The 23083-nt window shown below is 41.2% G+C and overlaps 1 protein-coding gene across 7 annotated transcripts in view; it reads left to right on the top strand.

Moving 5' to 3' along the window:
• The window catches only part of DAB2 (DAB adaptor protein 2), a 162702-nt gene extending 146552 nt beyond the window's left edge, over nt 1-16150 (top strand). For 5 of the 7 annotated variants that reach the window (XM_014559663.2, XM_014559662.2, XM_014559665.2 and 2 more), the window contains 6 exons: nt 3549-4202; nt 5183-5342; nt 10284-10916; nt 11656-11765; nt 12631-12701; nt 14279-16150. In XM_014559663.2, coding sequence (XP_014415149.1) covers nt 3549-4202; nt 5183-5342; nt 10284-10916; nt 11656-11765; nt 12631-12696 — 1623 coding nt within the window. In that variant the 3' untranslated portion in view covers nt 12697-12701; nt 14279-16150. The remainder of the gene's footprint in view (nt 1-3548; nt 4203-5182; nt 5343-10283; nt 10917-11655; nt 11766-12630; nt 12702-14278) is intronic. The other 2 variants (XM_014559667.2, XM_014559666.2) reach the window with 1 other exon arrangement.
• The last annotated feature ends 6933 nt before the right edge of the window (nt 16151-23083 follow it).

The following is a 23083-nucleotide window of genomic DNA, read 5'->3' as shown; positions in this document are numbered from 1 at the left end:
GGCGCAGTGAAACTGAGAGGAGCAGAAGCTCTAGACACTCTGCTCCCAACTCTGTGAGATTCACAGTGTTTTCAGAGGCCCTAAAAAGCCTGCAGTCAAGAAGCCTGTTTAATGTTCTTTCAAGTAGCGAATCCTAATTCATTTGTCTATAAAACCTTCCGCTCCTCATAATGTTTGTTACCCTTGTAAGGATAAACTTTTTGAAATATCAGATTTGATAATCCTGAAAGGTCCATCCTAGCTCAGAGGTTTTTTGATTTCTAGGCAACTCTGCCCCTTCCTCCATTAGTAACTGTCTTCCAGAGTAAGTTGATGTCTGAATGACCTTCTTCCCAAGTATAACTGATGTTCAAACAATTAGTATATTGAAAGAGATCAAAATCCTCAAGCTGTGAAGTAGAATCCCAGTGGGATAGGCAAGGAAGTGCTGACTGTTTAATCTGCTTCTGTAGATGTCTAGAAAGTTCTGAAAAAGGAAATGAAAAACATTAATAATCTTGAGTCTCATTTATATTAGACTTGGTGCATTCTAAGAATTTTTGGTTTATAGAAATAAAATGCAAGCTTTAGTTAAACTAACAATAAGTTAAAATGATAAATACCATCAAAGTATCTGCTAAGGAAGAGAATGCTAATAATGCTAATTATGTGCTGGTTAGACTTCGCCAGTGTCTTCTTACATACTGGCTCCATATTCATAGGTCACAAAACAGATTTATCTCTACTTGATAAAACCAGCATGTTTAAAACTTTTGAAATCTCACAACAGTTGCTCTGGCAGAGATGAAGAGAAGCAGAAATCCAAATTACCTAGACTTCATTAGTGCTTCCCTGACCTGTCTGCCCCTTCCCCAACATTTATACAAAACAGTCTTACGCATTTCAAATACAGCTCATGTTGCAAACTAAGTGGCATCCCTGAGAGCATAATTTTCATCAAAAAACCACTGGAATATTCTTCCATACTGTATCTATCTCCAAAAAGGAAAAAAAAAGAAAGGAAAAGAAAAAGGAACAAAAAGACTTGGTCTCTAACTTTAAAAACTTGACCATTTGAAAGCATGCTTTTTATGAAAAGAATTTAAGGTGCAGGTCTCCCATCAAATCTGGGACAGGAATGGGATTGGGGCACAAAGCACAGTGTTATGTACACATAAGATGCCATGGTGGGCACAGGTGAAGCTGGAATAGAAGGATCAATGGGAAAAGGTTTTGTAAAGGATCTGAACTTGCACTGGGTCTTTGAAGTATGCAAGAAAAAGAGAGTAGCTAGGCTAAAAGTAAGTGAGGTCCCATTGTGGGTCATTTTGAAAGTCTGGCTAATGAAGATTATTTTAATATAGGGAGTAGCAAGAAGCCACCGAAGGCTTTGTGTAGGGAGGTCCAGGATTTGGCAGGCTGGAATGGTTAGGGAGGATGAGCTCCCTGGAGAAGAGCTACTCTATGGAACTCAGAATTTAAAACCTTGCCTGTGCAGACACTTCCGTGGTTGCCCTCTTGCCCCTCTTTCTGGAACCCCTTAAGAGCAGGGACTGTATTTCACGTTCATGTTGCTAGTTCTTGCCTCTCAGATGCTCACGTGGTGGCCAAGTGGATGCAGTGTTTACAGTCCAACAAAGAGTTAATGAAGCGCTCGCTGACTGAGGGGGTGGATGACGAGTCTTCCATCTTTCAGTTGTGGGCTATGAACTAGACTCTTAATCTTGGGTTCCAACAAACTCAGTCTGAGGAGAGCCTTATACATTTTACTTATAGGGTGACTATTCAGAAGTCTAACATTGTGGCTCCTGTTTGGTGTCCTAAGAAGTTCTTCTGAAGTATTTGAAGGAGAACTCACCAGCTGTGAACACTCAACTGTTCTAACCCAGAGGTGGCTCATAATAAATGAATAAATACTGCAATCACAAGCTTTTGTAATACATTTTGTCCTACCTTTTGATTTTTTTGATTGTTAAAGTTCCCTACATTAAGAAAATTTCCAATCAAATTCTTTGATTTTTTTAAGTTTTTTTTTTTTTTTTTTTCACAAACTCTCTCTGATAAGTTCTTCTGGTTATAAAGAGAAAAGCTGGCTTTTTAAAACTGGGTCTTTATACCTAACAGTAAAGGAAGCCAAAAGATAGAATACCAATTAGGTCTGATTTAGGATCTGAACTTTTAAAAAATTTATTCTTAAAGCCAAGGGGGCCTGTTCAGTCTTCCTTTTTATTTACTAGGTTGAGAATTTCATATTCCCTTGATCACTGTCATGATCATTGCCCCAGTGACCAAAATATTTCATAATCTTCCCAGGGTAATGCTAGAAAACTAACTTTCATTTCAGCTGGGTGGTTTTTATTGTTTATATTCTTCTGTGGCTAGCATAGCCAAGGATTTAATTGATCAAATTCAATCAGAAGGAAGGTCTGTCAGTATGACAGCTACCTCGCAGGGTGAGTCCTAATTAGCTGCGTCATTGGCCTGAATGAAGACATGTCAGATTTATCAAGTTTGCTGCTTTTATGCTGAGAAGGATGTCTTATCTAACAATTGAGAATCCAAATAATTAACATGTCTAAAACATGATAGAGAAGGAATAGAATTTGTAGAGTTATGCATTTTGTATGTCTTTCAAATTATGTCTCAAATGGACATCTCCACCTTACACATAAATTAAAGATGAGATTATACATAAATTAAAGATGAATTAAAGACTTGTTGAATTTATCCACTAAGTAGATGAGATTACTGTCACAACACAGGTGACTCCAAACCATGTTCTGAAAAAAAGTACAAATATGAGAGGTTAATGTGATCTGTTAGATTATATCAGTATTTTGAGAAAGGCATAGACAGAAGGGTATGTCCAGAGAAGAGATTGGGTCGATGAGGATGAGAGGTTCAACTTGGCAACACCTTCCAAAGGATCGTTAAGTATTTAAAGAGGTGTATCCGACAGGCTCTGGTATGAGGGAAAAATCTTTTTTGCCCTCCCTTGAAGAAAGACCAATTATAGGGAAATACATTTGTCCTTAAACTTTATTACATCCAGAACTATGAAATATGAATATATTAGCGAGTGAATTTGCTCATTCAGAGAGGTGATGTTATGTGACTCTAGGGGTACAACAGAAGGGACTGTACATCAGTAGGAAATGGGCCTCTGAGGTCATTTTTTATTTTCAAGCTCAGTTAGTTAGTCACTTAGAGTGACTCACAATCAATCCCCTTTAAGACTCAGGGCATGAACTGAAACAATGACGATTATGAACTCAGCCAGTCTGAAAGTGTGAGATGAGACATGAATAAAGCAAACAACAGTAAGATTTCACTTAATGACGGGCCAATAAAGCTGAGGCTTAACTCAAAGGGCCTAGTGGGGCAGGGAGGACCTATTCTACAACTAGTAAGTGCACTCAAGGATGTGGTTGGAGAAGGTAATGGTCACCCAGTAAGACCAAAATCTAATGGAACTGTTGATAATCCTGGTCATCTTATGTAGCTTTCTTATTTGAAGTCACAATATGGACTAACACTCTCTTTTTTTTTTTTCTTTCCAAATGTGATAGGAAAGCAAAGATATCCTGTTAGTGGATCTAAACTCTGAAATCGACACCAATCAGAATTCTTTAAGAGAAAATCTGTTCTTAACAAATGGGATCACCTCCTGCTCTCTTCCTCGACCAAAGCCTCAGGCATCTTTCTTGCCTGAAAATGCCTTTTCTGCCAATCTCAACTTCTTTCCCACCCCTAATCCTGATCCTTTCCGTGACGATCCTTTTGCACAACCAGACCAATCGACACCTTCTTCGTCTGATTCTCTCAAATCTCCAGATCAGAAGAAAGAGAATTTGAGTAGCTCGTCTACCTCTCTGAGTAACGGGCCTCTGAATGGGGATGTTGATTACTTTGGTCAGCAATTTGACCAGATCTCTAACCGGACTGGCAAACAGGAAGCTCAGGCAGGCCCGTGGCCCTTATCAAGTATGCAGACACAGCCAGCAGTGAGAACTCACAATGGGGTATCTGAAAGAGAACAGAACGGCTTCCATATCAAATCCTCCCCGAACCCTTTTGTGGGAAGCCCTCCCAAAGGACTGCCCGTGCCGAATGGCGTAAAGCAGGACTTGGAAAGCTCTGTCCAGTCCTCACCACATGACTCCATAGCCATTATCCCACCTCCACAAAGCACCAAACCAGGAAGAGGCAGAAGGACTGCTAAGGTGAATTGTCTGCTCCACATATCCATTGGCAGAATGCATGTTCGGTACCAAAGGGTGGTGTGATGCAAGCTCTCTTTCCTGCTGCTCTTGTAGTTTCCTGTGTGGCTGTGACATAGAAGGTGGGATAAGGCGCATCGCTCTCCAGGAGTACTTTCTTCTAATCATCATCCTTGTTAAGCTTCTCACTCAGCAGTGTTTGTCACACCCTGCTTTCCGTTTGCATGTCTTGTCACTTACTGTTAACTAAACACAAGTTTTTCCATTTTTAATGCTGCTCTGCGTCTGTACCTCTGGTAAGTCTGATTGTCATGTTCTGGGAGGGGCGGGCAAGGGTCCTTGTGATTCACTTCGTACCTTCCCCATACTAACACACATCCCCACACACCCCTTGTTTTGCATTAATGTCCCAGGTGGTGGTGTAAAATCCTCGAGTTTGTCTCCTCTATTAAATGCTAACCAAATGATCCCTTGTCTTGACAGAAACGTTTATGTTTACTATTACCACTTCATTCAAAAGCAGTTTAAAATGTGGTTTATATAAGTTTCATTTTAAAAAAATCTCACTGGAATAGGCAGACTGGCCTAATGATTTGTCTACTGTATCATCTTTATGCAGAATGATTTAAGTCCAGGAGAATGATCAAAATATTTAGGCTCCTTACTTACAGTTGTCCTTTCCCAGCTTCAAGCTTTTAGCTGTTGAGACCAGACAGAAACAAATGTGTAAATGAGCAAAACAGATTTCACTTTGAGAATCCACCATTGCATCAGTCACCAAGACCCAATATTCTGTCTATTGCCAGGAATATGTGTCTTTTTTTTTTTTTTTTTTGGTCTTTTTGGGTTTTTGTAGTTATTTATCAGTAACAAGGAGAAGTTTTTCTTTTTGTGTTTTCAAGTTGGAGGTGCACAGTAGGATAGAGAACAGAGCTGAATTTCACTGTTACTAACTCCTCTGTGTCCCCTCTCTGCCCTGTCAGTCTCCAGCAAAAGACTTACTTGCATCCGACATCTTTGCTCCTCCTGTCTCAGAACCTCCAGGCCAGATGTCTACAGGACAACCTGCAACCCTACAGACCAACCCTCTGGATCTCTTCAAAGCAAGTGCTTCTGCCCCAGCGGGGCCCCTTGCAGGTCTAGGTAGGTGCCTAGAGATGGAGTTGGGTTTGGCGGCGTTGCTTTCACTCATAAGATGACAAGTCATAGGAGGAAGCACTTCACATTCATAGAGGTTCCTGGGGCATAAGATTTGAGCAGCCTCAGGAGCCTTCTCCCACTTTTACTTCCCTGTGGTACTCTCTACTCGTAACTGAAGTTTGGCTCCTTAAGTTGGCATGTGAGAAGAAATCTGCGTTTAATATTGCACTTACCCGAACCAGCTGGTAAGGGTTTCATGGAAGACAACTGTAAGGGATTCAGAAGCTCAGACCAGCTTCGCTGGAGAAACAAGGTTAAGACAAGAGAGACTTGTCCATTGTCTCTGTTTGAAAAAAGTAGCACTATGCATGTCCTCCATGCAGTTTGCCATTACTAAATTGAAGCCCTATCCCCTGTTAAACTGCTAGACACCCCAAAAGGGCTATAAGTTAAGTCTGAAGCAAGTGTAAGTCATTGAATGAAAGTCCCAGGCTCTGAGCCCAGTTCTGTTCCTGGGCATACGGTGGGTGTGGGACGGGCATATATCCTGATTGGCCTCTGAATACTGAAGCCTTAGCTGCTCCTTGCTGACATTTTGGCTAGTTGAATGTCTTAGTAGAGTGAGAAGATAAGTTGTAGACATCTGAAGCAGAAAAGAACCCAGAAATAAGGGAAAAGATGAAATTTTACCAGAGACATGAGATGTGCAGGTGCTGTCATTCATCAATGTGTCCTGAGCTTATGTAAGCCACCGAGCCACCCTGTGGCAGGAAGAGCTGAGAGCTGGCCCCACTACTGTCTGTCCACAGCCTCCCGCATTTTTCTGCTTTTGTGGGACAGTCTTCAGAAACCCCGATAATAGTCTTTGCTTTCCTGCTGGGGACTCTCTTTGTTCTTCTACTTCTTGGCACCTCTACAGGCTCCAAATAGACTCTGTCTTGGGTGGGGGTTGAGGGGGGCTCTGGATGGAGAGAGATGGATTCTCTTCCCGATTTTATAAAATTTGTCCAGGGATATTGGTTTTCTCTGCCTCCTGCTGAGTCGATCATCAGGACTCTTTTTTTGTTTGCTTGTTTTTTTGTTCTTCTGCTGGTTTTTTTTTTATATATAAAGGAAAATATTTTGGTTTTATCACATTAAATCTGTCCAGTCCTATCTGGAGTATGGTGGCAAACTGCTTAGTGGCTAAAATCCCTGCAGGTATGAGAAGGCAACTTGTTTCAGGTCTCTGCTTGTGTTCATACTCTCAAAAAACTCTCTCTAAGCACCTGATGTCTCTTTCCCCTACCACTTTGGCCTGTATCCCCAGCTGGAGCTGGTTGGTGATTTTCCTGCAGAAGGAGAGAGAGCTAGCAAGCAACGCCTCTGACCAGATCACATCACAGAGCTTTGTAGCCTAATATCAATGCCCTGAAGAATTTTTACAGCCAACATTTAACAAGTCAGCCTGAAAATACAGCTGGACCCTATAACTGTTAATTTATTCAGACGAAGTGAAGCTTTTTGGCTAGATGCCCCTGTTGAGGCCTTGGGGTATACAAGTGCAGAATACTGATGATTCTTCCAAGTTTGGACATGGGACTCAAACTGAGCCCTACAGTATAGCCCTGTCCACCAGCAGGGATCCTCAGCCGAACCCTGGAAGGTTGTAGGTCTGGCTTCTGCTGGACCCAGCTGGGACACTGTCTCCCCTGGAGAACTGGGGGTGGGGAAGGGGTCCTGTAGAAAGCTGAGCTTTGACTCCCTGCCCTGTGTTTTAATCTAGCATCAGAAGGTGATAAGGATGAACTTCTTACACCCACACTTTCTTTTTCTTTTTTTTTTTTTTTAACATTTTTTATTGATTTATAGTCATTTTACAATGTTGTGTCAAATTCCAGTGTAGAGCACAATTTTTCAATTATACATGAACATATACATATTCATTGTCACATTCCTTTCTCTGTGAGCTACCGCAAGATCTTGTATATATTTCCCTGTGCTGTACAGTTTAATCTTGTTTATCTGTTCTACAATTTTGAAATCCCAGCACACTTTCTTTTTCTTTACCTTCTGCCTCTACTTTCTCCAGCAGAGCCTTAAGCATCCTGGAAACACAATGCATGATGGGAATGCAGCCTGGCCTAAGTAGACACTGGGAAAGCCTTTCATTCTTGGCAAATATATTTGTCTCTTTTGCCAGTATTCCCACTAATACCACCTCTGCTGTTATGACGAAAGCCACACATTTTCCTAAGGAAAGTCAAGTCATCTGCCATTAAAGATGATAAAATTCTACCCAGTTTGCACATCCAAGTGGTGTAAATTATGAGTGACTGGCTTCAGTTAATAAAATTTAAATGACTTGTTTTAAAATGCTAGCAATAATTTTGTTCAAACTCAACCCACCTCTAGCAGCCTGTCTCATAGAATCTAAGAGAACGTTTCCCTTGATCAGTTGTGAAAGGAACACAGGCAGATCTTGTTTTATTGCATGTCACTTCACTGTGCTTCACAGGTATTGAATTGTTTTGTTTTTTAACAAATTAAAGGTTTGGGGCAGCCCTGTATCAAGCAAGCCCACCAGTGCCATTTTTCCAATAGCATTTTCTCACTTCATGTCCCTGTGTCGCATTTTGGTGTTTCTTGCAATATTCCAAACTTTTTAATTATTATTATATTTATTATGGTGATCTGTGATTGGTGATCTTTAGTGTTACTATTGCAAAAAAGATTATGACTCACTGCAGGCTCTGATGATGGTTAGCATTTTTTAACAATAAAGTATTTTTTAATTAAGTTATATGTTCATTTTTTTTAGACCTAATGCTATTATATACTTAATGGGCTACTATATATTATGTTATACTATATAGTATAAACATAACATTTATATGCACTGGGAAACCAAAAAATTTATGTTACTCACTTTTTTGCCATATTTCCTTTATCACAATGGTCTGGAACCAAACTCCCTGAGGTCTGCCTATATGCATATTCTTTAGTGTAAGTGAAGCCCAATTTCTGTATATGTAAAATAGATATTCGAGTCAATATTCCAATAAAAAAGTATAGTTCTGTTCCTTGATGCCCAGGAGACAGAACAGGAGGACAGGGTGCTGGATCAGAGGTGGTATGCCTGAGTTTTAGTCTCTACCATCACAGACTGCAATCTTCCCAATTTTAATAATTACTATTTTTGTACCCAGCTTCCTCCCCTCAAAAACAAGCAGGTGAATTTAGTAAGCTGACCCTTTCGGAAGCCCACCACTCTCTGTGAGCACGCCTTATGTGTTCGTGACAAGATGACTAGTGTTCCTGATGACAGCGGAGTCAAGTAACACCAGGCTCCAATCCTGAGAAAATTTCAGATAGACTGCCTTGCTCCATCAGCCCCTGAATCCCATTTGGAAAATCTTTCTCACTCTGGAAACAAAAACATTCCTAACCCAAGTTTGAAGACCTTTTGCTGCTTTGGTTAGAAAGCTTTCGTAACTAAAGAATGCTCTGCTCTAAAAGCTCAAAGCAAGTAGGTTTTGAGAGCAAAACTTCGTTCATGAGTAGGTCTGAGATTGAATTCAGGTTTTCTGTTAGTGGTGACAGTTTAACTGAGCCATTAATACCCTGGGGAGGATGCAGAAGAGAAAATGTCCTATGTATTAGAACAATATGTAGGGGATGAGCGTCTCAAGAAGAGGGGGAAATAGCACAGGGAACTATATTCAGTATCTTGTAGTAACTTATAATGAAAAAGAATATGAAAATGAGTATATGTGTATATATATGCACGACTGGGACATTATGCTGTGCACCAGAAACTAACTGACACTTGTAACTGACTATACTTCAATAAAAACAAAACCTACCACCAAAAAACAAAAATGAAAATGAATATATGTATGTATATGTATGACTGAACTATGATGCTGTACACCAGAAATTGACACAACATTGTAAACTGACTATACTTCAATTAAAAAAAGAAGAGTGGGGAAACACGGAGAGACCTGGATATTAGTGACATAACTAATTATGAATCGCCTTGGCCAGGATGCAGGTGCGAGGGCCATTCCCCCACAAAGATCACACGCCTGGACATGGACAGTTAGGTACATTGCAAGGGGGTTTTTGGTTTGGTTTGGTTTGGGTTTTGCTTAACATTCTCTTCTCTCCCTCCCTCCCTCCCTCCCTCTCTTCTATACTCTGTTCTAACTTCTGGCAAAGTTTAGTGAGTGGCACATGGCAGGAAGCACTTACTTGAAACAACTCTCCCAGGATAACCAGCCTTTCCTCCATGTCTGTATAAAAACGTCTAAAACTGTCTTGGCATCGACCAAATTGTATCATCCTTTTATATAGCTGTGTAAACCTTGGCCGCATTTAAAAACAAAGAAACTTTGAAACTGTTTCTCCAGGATGTAAGTACGCTGAAGCCTAAAGCAGATGCCTGATAACTGGTTTCCATAAGATCCGGACAGGAGCCAGTTGCCAAATGGAGAGGTTAAACCAGTGACTCAAGAGCACCCAGTGGATGATCTTAATTAACTATGTTGTAATCAGCATGGTTTATATACGTAAATGTATTTACTCAACATCTCGGTTCATGATCTTGACATGCTCTTGACAGGCTGTTTCAAATATATCAGTGTACATATGATAGGGGCTCATTTTTTTTTATGACTAGGTACTTACAGACTGTATGACTCATCTAATGAGGAAAGTTAAAAAGATATGGTAAAAAAAAAAAAAGGACTTCAAAATGCAACCAGCATTAGCTATACTGTATTAGCTAATTAATCTTTAGTGATTTACTCTAATAAAATCTGTGTCGGCCTCGAGGCTTAATGAAGGTTTGGCATGTAAATGCTCTCTATAAATGCTCTCCAGAGGACTGTGCTTTCTGAAACTCGAGTCCCCTTTGAGCTGGTCTTCTGAGAAGTCTTCTCTGCCGCTTCCTCCCTTCAGGTGGTGTGTCAGTTACACCCGCTCAGGCAGGACCATGGAACTCAGCCTCTCTAGTCTTCAGTCAGTCCACATCAGTGGTCCCAGGCGCTCTGATTGCTGGTCAGCCTTCAGGATTCAGCCAGCCGCTCATCTTTACCAATAGCCCAGCTGTTCCAGGTTGGAACCAACCTTCATCCTTTGCAGCCTCAACTTCCCCTCCAGCCCCTGTTGTTTGGGGCCCATCAGCATCCGTGGCACCCAATACTTGGTCGTCAGCCAGTCCTCTGGGGAATCCTTTTCAGAGCAATGTTTTTCCAGCTCCTGCTGCGTCAGCCCAGTCCCCTTCTGGGCTCTCCTCTCTCCTGGTCCCTCCTCCTCAACCCCCTCCCAGAACTGGCCCTCCCAAGGACATCTCCAGCGATGCCTTCATTGCCTTGGACCCACTAGGGGACAAAGAAGTCAAGGAAGTGAAAGAAATGTTTAAGGACTTCCAACTGCGGCAGCCACCTGTTGTCCCGGCAAGGAAGGGAGAGCAGAATTCCTCTGGAGCATCAAGTGCCTTCTCCAGTTACTTCAACAACAAAGTTGGCATCCCTCAGGAGAATGCAGACCATGACGACTTTGACGCCAATCAACTGTTGAGGAAGATCAATGGTGAGCCACCTACTTCTCTGTCAGCCGTCCCGACAGGTATTTCACTGTCATGTGGGCCCACAGAGTCCCTCAGAGGAACCCTTTTGTAACCCACCAATAGCCTTACTCTGGTGTTTTTTGCTTATCAGGGGTTGTGGAGGCTACTTAACCATTTACCTATGGAGTTAACTGTTTACCTTAGCTCTTCCCAAGGAAGGGCTGGCCCAATGCTGCCCTCTTGTGACAAGTCTTAAAAAGGCTGCCAAGAGCCATTGAAATTCAATGGGTTGTGGCACCTAGAGGGCTGTTTGTGTGATGATAAGGGCTCATTTTTTCATGAGTAGGTATATGTGGACGGCACTACCTGTCTAACCAGGAAAGTTAAAGTTTGCTTCAAACTGCAGCCAGAATTTGCATGCTAGATACACTGTGTTAGCTCGTTAGTCTGCAGAGTGGTTTAAACTCTTGGGAGCCTCTATTTTGGTGTTGGCCTCAAGGCTTAATGAAGGTTTGCCATGTAGGTGCATTTAAGTGAGGGAATTCTGAATCTCTTCACTTGAAGTGAATATACTTGGCTTCCCCTTCCGAGAAGGGGTAGATCTGCCTGTAATAATCATTGGGAGTCTTCGTATTTGGTGTTGATTTTTGTTGCACTGATGTCAATTTCAAAAGTATGGAATTTAATTTCTAAGATAAGCCTGGAGGATTTGTGCATGTGTTTGAGGAGAGCTTGTCTGCAAACTCTTTTCTCGCCTTCTAGAACTGCCAAAGCCAGCTCCCAGACAAGGTGCCCTGCCAGTTACCAAATCTGCTGACAATGCATTTGAGAACCCTTTCTCTAAAGATTCTTTCCGTTCATCACAGGCCTCTGTAAGTATCAATTACTAGAAACTGTTGCTTCAAAGTATGTGCCACACAGTGTTACTACCTCCTAAGTTAACCTTGCTTGTATTTTGGACGGGAAAGGACAATTATTTTTGTTTTTCTTTTTTTAATTCTATTATCTTTTCTTTTTTTAGTTTTATTCTTAATTTTTATTAAAGTGTAGTCGATTTACAATGTTAGTTTCATTGTACAGCAAAGCGATTCAGTTTTACATAGACATACATATATATATTTTCAGATTCTTTTCCATTACAGCTCATTACAAGAAATCGAATATAATTCCCTGGGCTATGCAGTAGGTCCTTGTTGTTTATCTACTTTATATATAGTGATGTGTATCTGTTAATCACAAACTCCTAATCTAACCCCCCCCCCCCCAGTTAAGGACATTTGAATAAGATTTACCATTGAGAACCATCACAGTATAAACATCAACTCAAACTGGGGATATATTTTTTCGCAGGAATTACTCTCTTGAACTTGAGAAACAAATACCGTATAGAAAAAGTCCTTTATATCTCACTTAACTTAGCTCGTGAAAGCACTTTGCAAGAAATTGAGCCAAAATACTATCTTTAAAAATCTTTCAAAAATTTAAGTTCCTAATTTCCCACTCATTATGATTTAGCTCATAAAAATAATATTCGGCATTTTGGAAAGACCAAGATAATTCTGAATTGTGGTTTTGATGTAATCATAAGCAGGCACACACAAACCATCATAGACCTATACAATATCTGATTTGTCTGTGACCTAAGGGATTTTTAAAGGAATTTGAGAAGTCTTAATTATAGATGTTTTCTTATTGTTGTAATTACAGTTATTGACTAGATGGTTTTTATCTCCATAGGTGGCTTCCCCTCAACCTGCATCTTCTGATGTATATCGGGATCCATTCGGAAATCCTTTCGCCTAGCTTCTGTAAGTAGAAGATCCCACTAAGCTTTGGTTTGGTGAGAAAGGGTGGCACAGAGGGTGAGGGTGAAATTTTAATTTTAGAATTGGGAAAAAGTCAAGTCTCTGTAATGGAGAAGTAAAAGATATAGAAATCTATACCTTAATTCAATAATGACTAGACTGGGCATTTATGAATAGAATTCTAATACATGTAAAAAATAGACGTATACTTTAAGGAATATAGATTTCCATCCTGTGTTTTTGATATTTCACTTCTGTATGGAAGTAAGACTCAATATAACACATAACGGTTTTCTAGATTTTTGACCTTCATACTGAAGTGATTGCAAAGCCTCCTAGTAATTACGTGGTTTTCTGTAGAAGCTTGAAAATCTGAAGACCTTCTGAAGCCACCAAACGGGTCACCAGATACTGATTACAACACTTCTGCCTCCCAAATCAATGTGTATTTCTTTGTGAGGGGCCTCAAAGTTAGTCTGAAATAGCCTGTTGGTATTAAACGCCAAAATGGTGGTAGCTACTGCTCTTTCCTGAAAAAGCAGGATAAGTTTAGGTGTGTCTGCTGTGGGTTTCATGCTAGGTGAGTTACTGTGTGTAAAACCACCTTAGACTGAAACCCTGGAGTGCACGTGTGCACGTGTGGTGGAGGATGGGGGCTGGGTCTTTCTTTCTCAACAGTGAATGGAAGCAACTTTATCTGATCTTGAAAGATTGACGTTACTGGAGGAGAGGAGGTTCATCTGCATTTTAGGGGAGGTAGGGCATAGCTGATGGGAGAACAACAGGAAAAATGACAAGAACCCAAATCCATTTTTTTTTTTCAGTCTTGCCTCATCTGAGTGAGACTACCAAACTATGTCTAGACCTATCTAGAATTTAAATTTTTAAATAGATAAATATCTTACATCGGACACCAACAATAAGATTTGAGTTTACTTGCAATTTGGATTAGCCCCCCCCCCCCTTTATTTCTACAATTACTGTATTTCTTAAAGTGCTTGTCCATAAGAATCAGCTTCCGAGAACTAAGATTATTGAAAAGACAAATTCCTGGGCCCTGGTGCTAAGGAATCCCCTGAAGAAAGGCTGCATTTTAACAAGCATCCAGATGATTTTTATTGTTAACAAAGCAGTGAAGCTACTGAAGGGCTGGAAGTCTTAATAGGGACTCATTCTTACCTCCTCTCCAGGGGAGGCACACATGGACCAACAGAAAGGAGTAAACTACATTGAACGTCTGGGAGAATTGTTTGTGCTAAATTGAATTGACTGAGAGTTCTCTTTGGAGCCCCTTTACTCTTTAGGTCATGAAGAAAGGATAATTTTGGTCAACTTGTTACATTTATAGATTGGGGAGTTGGGAGGAGAACTCTCACGGGAGGAGATAGCTCACATGACTGAGCGTTACTGTGTTAATCACTTTGTTACAGGTTCTACGTGGGTTACCTTATTCAGTCCTCTCACATCAGCCCTAGGAGATACTGTTACTGACATTTTAAATAATGACTTGATATTTAATGCATTGATGTTCGATCCCCAAATTCTAACCATGGGTTTTCCCCTTTCCCATACTTCTCTAGGAACTTGGCAAGCTGACTATCCAGAGGAACAAAAAGGTTGGCCTTAGTAGTGAAGGACAAAGCTAATAGGCAGAAAAGTCCTGACCTCTGCCCTTGTTCTAGCTTTGACACATTATTATCTGTTGCCTTATGTCTCGCTGCCTCTTCAGCTTGTAGAAAGCCTTTCACTCTCTGTTGAGCTAAACTGAATCGATGGCTTTAAGTAAATTAAGAACCTAAACTCTTTAGCGTAAATGTAAATGAAGTAGTTTCCCTACTTGAACCCTTGCCTACTCTGCCCCTGGAACCTTCGAGAACACTTTACCATGTATCCCCTGGTTGGCCGGTGCAACCATCACAACCCCTCAGATCATACTGTTTTGAATAAATTTTAAAATCCTTACTGTTCAAAGTGTTTGGAGGTTCTGTTTTAGAGCTTAAACCTAAAGATTGTAATCTAACAAGGCATTTTCTTAAATCCTGCTTCAGACTGTCACTTACAGAGAATTTTTAAAGTAAAATGGAAGCAAGTCCAGCGTCTCCTTTGACATTTTGGAGCCTGACACACCTAAGAACCTTTTTTTAAGGTATAAGTTCTCTTTCTGAAGATTATTTTGCTCTCCAGGATGAGTGTCCTTTCTCCCAATCTCTTGCTGGCTATTGCAAATGAGGGAAAAATCATTTTTCATCTGTCCTCTTCTTTTCCCTTTGATTCTCTTTTCAGTCATTTTGGCTCCTGGATTCATACAGCATTACCTCTCCATCACAAAAACAGAGTTTTGAGGGGGGGGGGGAATCTAATGATTCACAGATCTGAAGCCTGTCTGCCTTCCCAGTAATGTCTAATCCCAGAAACTAGAACTGCAAACAGGCACAGCCTTTATCCTTTCTATGGGATGGGAGGCCGTCCTCTTGAGCTGAAGTTCCAGAAGAGCAGTTAACGTTGAAGGAAAACTCAACTCAACTCAGCAGTGAAGGACTGTATTCCGAAGAGCAACATCTCACAAAGTTAAATGTGGTTGTGCCAAACATATTAGGTGCTTATTCGGGGTCATGCCAGAACTTTATCGTTAACTGGAAAACTTTCTTGAAGCCACAGTCTCATAGTTAGTAGGAATATAAATGGGAGGGGGGGGAAAAAGCAGTAGAACAAGTACTTGGTGTTATCATTAAAAATCTAGTGTCTGCAATATTTTTCTCCTCATAACCTTGGAAAATTTCCCAGTTCACTTTCAGTCCTATTGCTCGCACAGTTCTGAAGAGTTTGTTCTTGCTGTAATGAGTTTTGTTTTATATTGGGTTGTTTTTTTTTTTTGTTGTTGTTGTTGTTGTTGTTTGGTAAATGGAGGTACTGGGGACTGAATCCAGGACCTCAAGCATGCTAAATGCATGCTCTACCACTGAGCTGCACCTCCCCTCCCCATGTTGGGTTTTTAAATGCTGTCTCTTGACCCCTGGTGCTCAGGTTCTTGTGGGTGTTAATCAACCACATACGATGTTATCTTTCGGTAGAAGAAGAGGATGTCTGCTCAGGACCTAAACAAGATGGTGGCCTCATGAACCTCCATTGATTAGCCCCAAGTAGTCCCAGCTGAAGTCCTGTGGTTTTATGTTTAATGGTAATAGCTGATCATGTACAAAATCATTTTCCATCTGACTTCCTACTCAGCCGTTATAAACACAGACTTGAAATAATATTTTATATGTCTAAATACCCAAGTGTGCTAAACTGGAGGCAATTATTTCTACATAGCTGAATTTTTGAAAGTAGAAAAATTTTGGAAGTGATGACCAGCCACACGATTGTTTTGTACATGCTTATTTTCCTGTGCACTTTTCTGTATGCAAAGAAAGCTATAAATTTACTCATTTCAATAAACTGGAATGGCAGAATCTCACGTGTCACCATCAGTTTATTTGACCACTGCTTTGAATTGGTGGATTAGGGCCAAGGTACAAAGTGTACCAGTGTAAGGGGAGCAAATGTTAGATATAATACATTCTGGATTGTCACAAAAATTAGAAAGTGAAAATCCATAAAATGGGACCACGAGTAAATCACCATCTGATGTCTTTCAAGCCTTTATTATTTTCCTTTCTCAGACCTTACATACTCCCTTTCTGAGAGTTTAATGGGACCCCAGTGAAAAACACTTTACCAGAACAACCTCAGTTATGTCTAGTACAAAAATCATTCATTAGTGAACTGTTGGCTCATGCCTTTTACTTCCTCTTGTTCTTAATTCAGCCATGTTTGATTTCATCAAAACACACCTGTGTGGACTGGTCGAGGCTGGTGTAGGCTACTCAAGAGAGCTTCAGAGTGAGGTGGTCAAGCTGGTGATCAAATGTCTTCAGCACAGGACACTCCTAAACACTCTCCCCTATTAAAAAAAGTTCAAGGCTCTCATTCATTTCAAGAAGACTTAGAGCTATAGGAAAGCTGACCCCGAGGCAGACCTTGCTTGAGTATAGAAGCCTTGGTGTTAAAGTTGATTTCTGTAGGAATCAGATGAACTTGACAGGGTAGGTGTCAGTGATTGGCATTTACTGTTATGTTTGATATTACTGCCATACCTCTCCCCTGAACTGAAATATTTGATCTCTTTTTGACAAGAATGAGTAGAGTATAGAGAAACAGACTCCACACGTGACCAGCTTCCAGTAAGCCACAGATGAGCTGGGAAAGGCTGCTGATAAGAACATGTTGCACAAATTATCTGGCTTATCTGGATGCTCTGCAGTGTGTCTAACCCCCTGAGCCTCTGTGATATTCCGTGTGGCTTAAGCAAGAACTTGCCGAGGTTAACCCTTGCTCGTGCGTACAAGGGGATGGCATTGACTTCAGTGCAGTAGGAACTACTGTTGACCAAGCAGAGGAAGGTGCTCACTGAAGTGTCCCTGCAAACTGAAAACAGACCTCCTCTCCATAGTCTCTTAGTAGCAGTGGTGTTCACACCTCTAAGCCAGAAGTTCAGCTTTTATGGTAACCCTGTTATCCCCAGAAGAGGGTTTCATTTAGGCGTCACATAAAGCTAAACTAAAAGATGAATTTAGCAGCCAGTGTGCCCCCAAACTTCTCACATACAGGCAAGACAAAGGGAGAAGGTATTCATGTTCTCGAGATAATCTTGCATTTGCCAAGTGCTTTACCACTTACACAACATAACTTCATTCTGTGGATACTGTAATCCTGCCAGGTGGGATTTCTTACTGTTCCAGCTCATCTGAGACCAACATCCATGCTTTCAAATGGCTACAGTCTGCTCCAACTCCTTAAGTGAGTGGTTTCCGTGGTATTTTATTATAAAACTGTGCATCGCGGTAGGGAGATCTTTTCATTCAGTGATTTCAAACTCCTCCATCAAAATGTTAACTGTGGTGTCTAGAGAGCCAAACAGAAGGTGATTCTGTGTCCTTCCTGTGCTGAAAGCGGGCAGGGGAAAGAACAGAGGATGCAGCTAACTCAGGAGTTTGGCTGACCCTGCAGCAAGCTGGTGAGTGAGCACTCTGACCCTTATTCCTGGAATAGGTTCAATATAAGGTCTCCTGGTGAAAGATAGGAGTGCCCCAACAGTCCCTGGTAAATATTTAAGCTATTATAACCGTTGGAGGAGATTGCTAAATAATAAAAGTCCTAAATTCTTGCTGGGAAATGTTATGTTTTAACTAACTTCCTTCTATTGAAAACAACCAAGACTCACATTCTAAGCTGATATGCCGAACACGGACACACACAGGCGGTGTGGTGGTGGCAGCCCTGATACTGTGTCCTAATTACAGCCACGCTGATGGACAAGGCTCAGCCGTGTGTCATCTCACTTAATGAGGGACCAAGCCCCTCTTTTTCCCTGGCTTCTCTGAAAGCATGTGCTTAATTACTAGACCTCTACTATATGCTGAAATCATACGAGTGCCAGTCTCCAGGGTTATGACAATGTGGGCTATTCAGTGGCAAAGAAACTGGGCTTCTGCAGGGACCAAAGATAAAGCAGTTATAAAAGGAGGGGAAAAAAAACCACCTGTGAAAGTCCTCATGACTATATTTTCCTTATGATGTTAGCTGTGGAGTTCTCTCTCAATTTATTTTTCATTTTCTTGACTTCTCACTATTATTTTACCTTAATTGTAAGAAAGGGAAATGATTGCTGTTGCAAAAGTTACAGGTGACCAGACTGGGCTGACACCGGGTTTCGGATGTCTCTGGGGGTATGTATGAGACCACCTCCACCAGGTACCAACTTACACTGATTAATCATCACATATCTTTTTGTTTGGGGGCAGCTAAGAAGAGCGTTGGAATACAGGGGAACACAGGAGCTAGCAGAGAGAGACAAGGAAGAGAACAGAAGGGTTGATGAGACATGTACCTCCCTGCCTCCCTCACTGGCCCACGAGACTGGTTAAGTGCCTTGATGGTGGAAACGACAGGGCTAAAAGCAGGAAGAATTGTCTTCTTTTGATGAAAGACCTTGGGCACAGGCAGTTCATAGCACACATGTCCATTAGGAATGAATGGACAACAGCAAAGGAAAGGCTAACAGTGGCTAAAATTAGCAGGAGGGTATTTTTCTCACATGAAATTCTAGATTGATGGCTGCTGCTGTTGGCTCAGCAGTTCAACAAGACCCTCAAGGACACAAACTCTTAGGTTTTCACTCCAACTTCTGCAGCCTTTGGCTTTCTGTTCTTATGTTTATTTCCTATAGGTCACAAGATGGCTGCATAGCTCCAAATGCAATGTTACTGTTCAAAGAGTGCAGAAAGGGAAAGGCAGTGCAATCAACGTCTGTTCCTTGTACCAGGCACTTCAGTTTTCCCTAAGACTTTCCAGTAGATTTCAGCTATGTCTTAATGGACAGAATGTGGTCACTTGGGCCACTGCTAGGTGCAAGGGAGGCTGGAAAATCAAGCTTTTAGCATTCCCAACTTCTACAGTAAAGGTAGTAAAGGAAGAGGCAGGGCTGGCTACCCCATTTGTGGGGCCCAGGGGGAAATAAAAACAGAGGAATCCATTATTCACAAAGCAGGAAAAAAGCAGGAAAAAGTGTCATTAAAGGCAATAAAATATAAAGGTATTTCCTTTCTTCTGGAATCTCTCTCTTAACATAATGTATTTTATTTGCCATTTAATGTTGTTCTAAGTAAAGAAAAATTAAAATTTTAAAGCATTAGCGTGAGCTTTACTTTTAATCTTTAATTCATACGTGGAATCACTGAAATCACAGTTTATATTTCATAACTCATACGCATGTGTATTTGCATGTATTTCACTCTTACCAGAACAGTTAGAAACACGGCACAAAACTAACTCAACTGGTTTTAATTCACTTCTTGATGCATATATATTTTACCAGGACTGCTCACTAATGAGAAAAGAAGGACAGGGAAGAAAGAAACTATGAGTAGTTCTATCTTTTTCTTTCCTTCTATGTCATTATTTTCAACATTACATGGATGGTAATGCAGGGCAGGGACACTAGTAAGAAAGATGTGATCATGTTTCTTGGTTTATTTGAGGGGGGATTTTTGTGTGTTGGAAGCAAGTTCTGGTTCAGAGAGTGTGACCTCTCAGGGCTGTCAGTGTCCCCCATCCCCTGTCCCACCTCACCACCCCCAACTAACTCAGTCTTAGACATAACACACTTACCTTATACTCACTTTTGCTTTGAGTCACTGAATTACCACACTTTATAAATTTACCTGAATTCCATGTTCACGGAGCAACAGAAACACTATATGCGAATGGGGTGGCATGGAAGGGGGGACACATAATACGTATTTTTTCTACTCCTGCACATGCTCCACTTCACCATCAAACTTTGCTTTCAAAATAAAAGTCCAAGCATAAAATTCAGAATTTCAAAATGGCAACAGTAGAGCATTAAACCAAACACGGGGCCCTTCTGAACACTGAGCCCTGAGCTACTTCAGTCCTGGCAGAAAAGCTTTGGAAATGGGTGAGGAATTAGCTAATGTGTCTTCCACATGCCTGGGGCATAGTTTAACCCCAAATGGGCCGACCTCCAAATGCAGATCACAGCAGTCTTTGACTCATCACACCCTCGGGGCAGAAGAGAAGCACCCACGGAGAGCACAGTCAGCAGAGCTCAGGATAAGGCCTCAGGGCTAGAAGGTAGAAGCTAGCGAATGCAGAGGACTGGTTCCTGTGTCTTAGAACCACGAGGGTTACCAGAAATGATAAAAGGTGGGAGGGGAGGGGCGCTGAAGGCCAAGCACTGCGCAGGAGGCTTTAATGTTAACACAACCTTGAACCCGGAGGCATGTGCTATTTCAGTTGAAAGGATGCTGAGTGGAGGACTGTAAAACTCCTGAGGAATTACTTGCTAAAGGGCTTTGCAAGTCTTCATTTTACTTCATTGCAAGCACAACACTGCCAGCTTTGAACAGGAAGAGTAGTGGATTCAGGGATGGTCCATAGGAGTCTGAATAATCACAGCAAAGACCTACCCAGCATTTACCGTGGCAGACACTCTTCTGAGAGTGTAAAAATCAACACTTTAAGTTCCATATTAAGGGAGCAGGGTATAGCTCAGTGGTAGAGTGCATGCTTAGCACGCACGAGGTCCTGGGTTCAATCCCCAGTACCTCCATTAAAAATAAATAAATAAATAAACCTAATTACCTCCCCTCCTCCAAAATAAAAATAAATTCCACATTCACTCTATGAAGTGGGCTACTACGACACTGACAGTTTTTAGGGGAGGACACAGAGGCACAATGCCCTTGAGAAACTATCCAAAGTCACAGAGCTGGTAAGCGACAGGAGTGGAATCCCAACCCAGGCTCCAGCGTCCTTGCACTGAACCTCAAGTTGACCACTTTCTCCCTCCACTGCCCCCCACAACTGGTACCATTGCCTCTACACTGGCATATCTGATGTTCACCGAGACTGTATTCTCTTCACAGCACTTCTCTCCTCATGCATTCTATAACCGATGTACTTACCACAAAACTGAACGGAAAAACATCTTTCACCCCTTTTTCATTAGGCAAGCTGATCTTCCTTTGGCCTTTCCAGAACTTATTTTCAGGATGAATTAAGTATCACTTCAAAGCTTGAATTTTTCTAGTTGTTACAAATGCAACACACCAATTTAACCTCATGCTCCGTTTTTCTAATTCAAGTATTTCCTATCAGCATGTTTAAGTGCTTTTAATGTAAGCCTCAGGCTGCTCACAGCAAAAGATGAGTTGTGAGTGGTAGTCTCCCAATTGCTTCTACATTGGGTTTTTTTTTAATCAAATTCAAAGAATGACATTTCTTTATTATTATTATTATTATTATTATTATTATTATTATTATAAGTATAGTCAGTTTATAATGTTGTGTTAATTTCTGGTGTACAACATAGTGATTCACTTATACATATATATATATATATTCCTTTTCAGATTCTTTTCCATTATAGGCTATTACAAGATATTGAATGTAGTTCCCTGTGCTATATGGTAGCACCTTGTTGTTTATTTTCTGTATGGTAGTGTGTTTCTGCTAATTCCGAAATCCCAGTTTATCCTTCCACCCGCCATCTTCTATGTTGCTAATAGCAAACTCTCCTGCATCTGGTGTATGATCCACAGTCAGTGAGGAAAGTGCTTCACACAAGCACATTCTAAAACCGTAATACTGTTTAACAGTTTTGTCAAAATCTAACATCCAAGTGAACTGGATCAAAACCGATGACACACAGTGTAATTTACACAGTGCTTTCTCGTTCTCTCCTCAGTTCTTCAGGGTTTAAAAAAGCCCATCAGACTCTACATCTTTTACATTGATAATCACAAACCCTAGAACACAGAGACTGGAAACTAGCCAGGTAAAGCAGAGAGACTCCTTGCAGCCCATCAGCAATACACATAAAACCCCAAGACAAAGAAAAGCTCAAATCAGTAGAGGAAAAAAAAAAAAATAGAGATGATGCTGGACCAGAAACAGGATTAAGTTTCTAACTTAAATCCTCTATAGTTATCAACTGGCCTTATCCCCAGAGAAGGAGGATTAGTAGAACGTGTCTGGAGAAGACAAATGTACCTCTGAAATAGGGTCAACATTTTGCTTACACTATACTCAGGTGAAGAAAGAAAATGTATCCACATTCTTTTTTCTTTTTTTTCTCTTTCTTTTTTTTTCAGTGAATCTTATCTTCCTTACAAGTCTCCACCCTGCTGGACCCGGATGCCAACATCCAGTCGGGTCCTGGAACCTCAATCTAGACATTAGGACTCCCTCTTTAGGTAACACTATCTCTTTCAGATATGAGCACAGTGTTTCAGACTTCTTCCCCCTCTTCCTGGTCTTCTCCACAATGATGCTAATTTTATGTGAGATGTAGAGGGGGTGTGGAGAAGGGGCTTAGATTCTCTGACAGGTCCTTACACAGTCTTCTGGTTCTTCCAGTATTTACAGCATCTATCTCTTCCACCTGGACCCTACCTTTTGGTATCTGTAGCTAAAACTTTAGGCTGAAGAATGGAGGATCTGTTCCTCTCCATGAGGTTGGGGGACTACCAGGCCTGGTGGTTCTCCCTGCTGCCTAGGCCCCCACCTTGGCCCTCACTAAAACTAGACTCCTGAGGTCAGACTGTAAGTGCCTTTCCATCCCTGCCCTCTACTCTAGACCCACTTTGTCCTTGACGTAGCAAGCCTGCCAGCTACCCTCGTCAGAACAGAGGGAGACAGATATCCTCTGTGACACACGACAGCCAAAGAAACCATGGAAGTCAGAATCAACACTTCCTTCTCTGCCCAAACACACAGCACAAACACTTTTATTCTGACTTGGCTTCCCCTAAACTGGGGAA

This window comes from Camelus ferus, chromosome 3 (genome assembly GCF_009834535.1).
Source record: "Camelus ferus isolate YT-003-E chromosome 3, BCGSAC_Cfer_1.0, whole genome shotgun sequence".
NCBI classification, from domain to species: Eukaryota; Metazoa; Chordata; class Mammalia; order Artiodactyla; family Camelidae; genus Camelus; species Camelus ferus.
The sequence above is the reverse complement of the archived record's forward strand: the minus strand, read 5'-3'. Positions and strand labels throughout refer to the sequence as shown.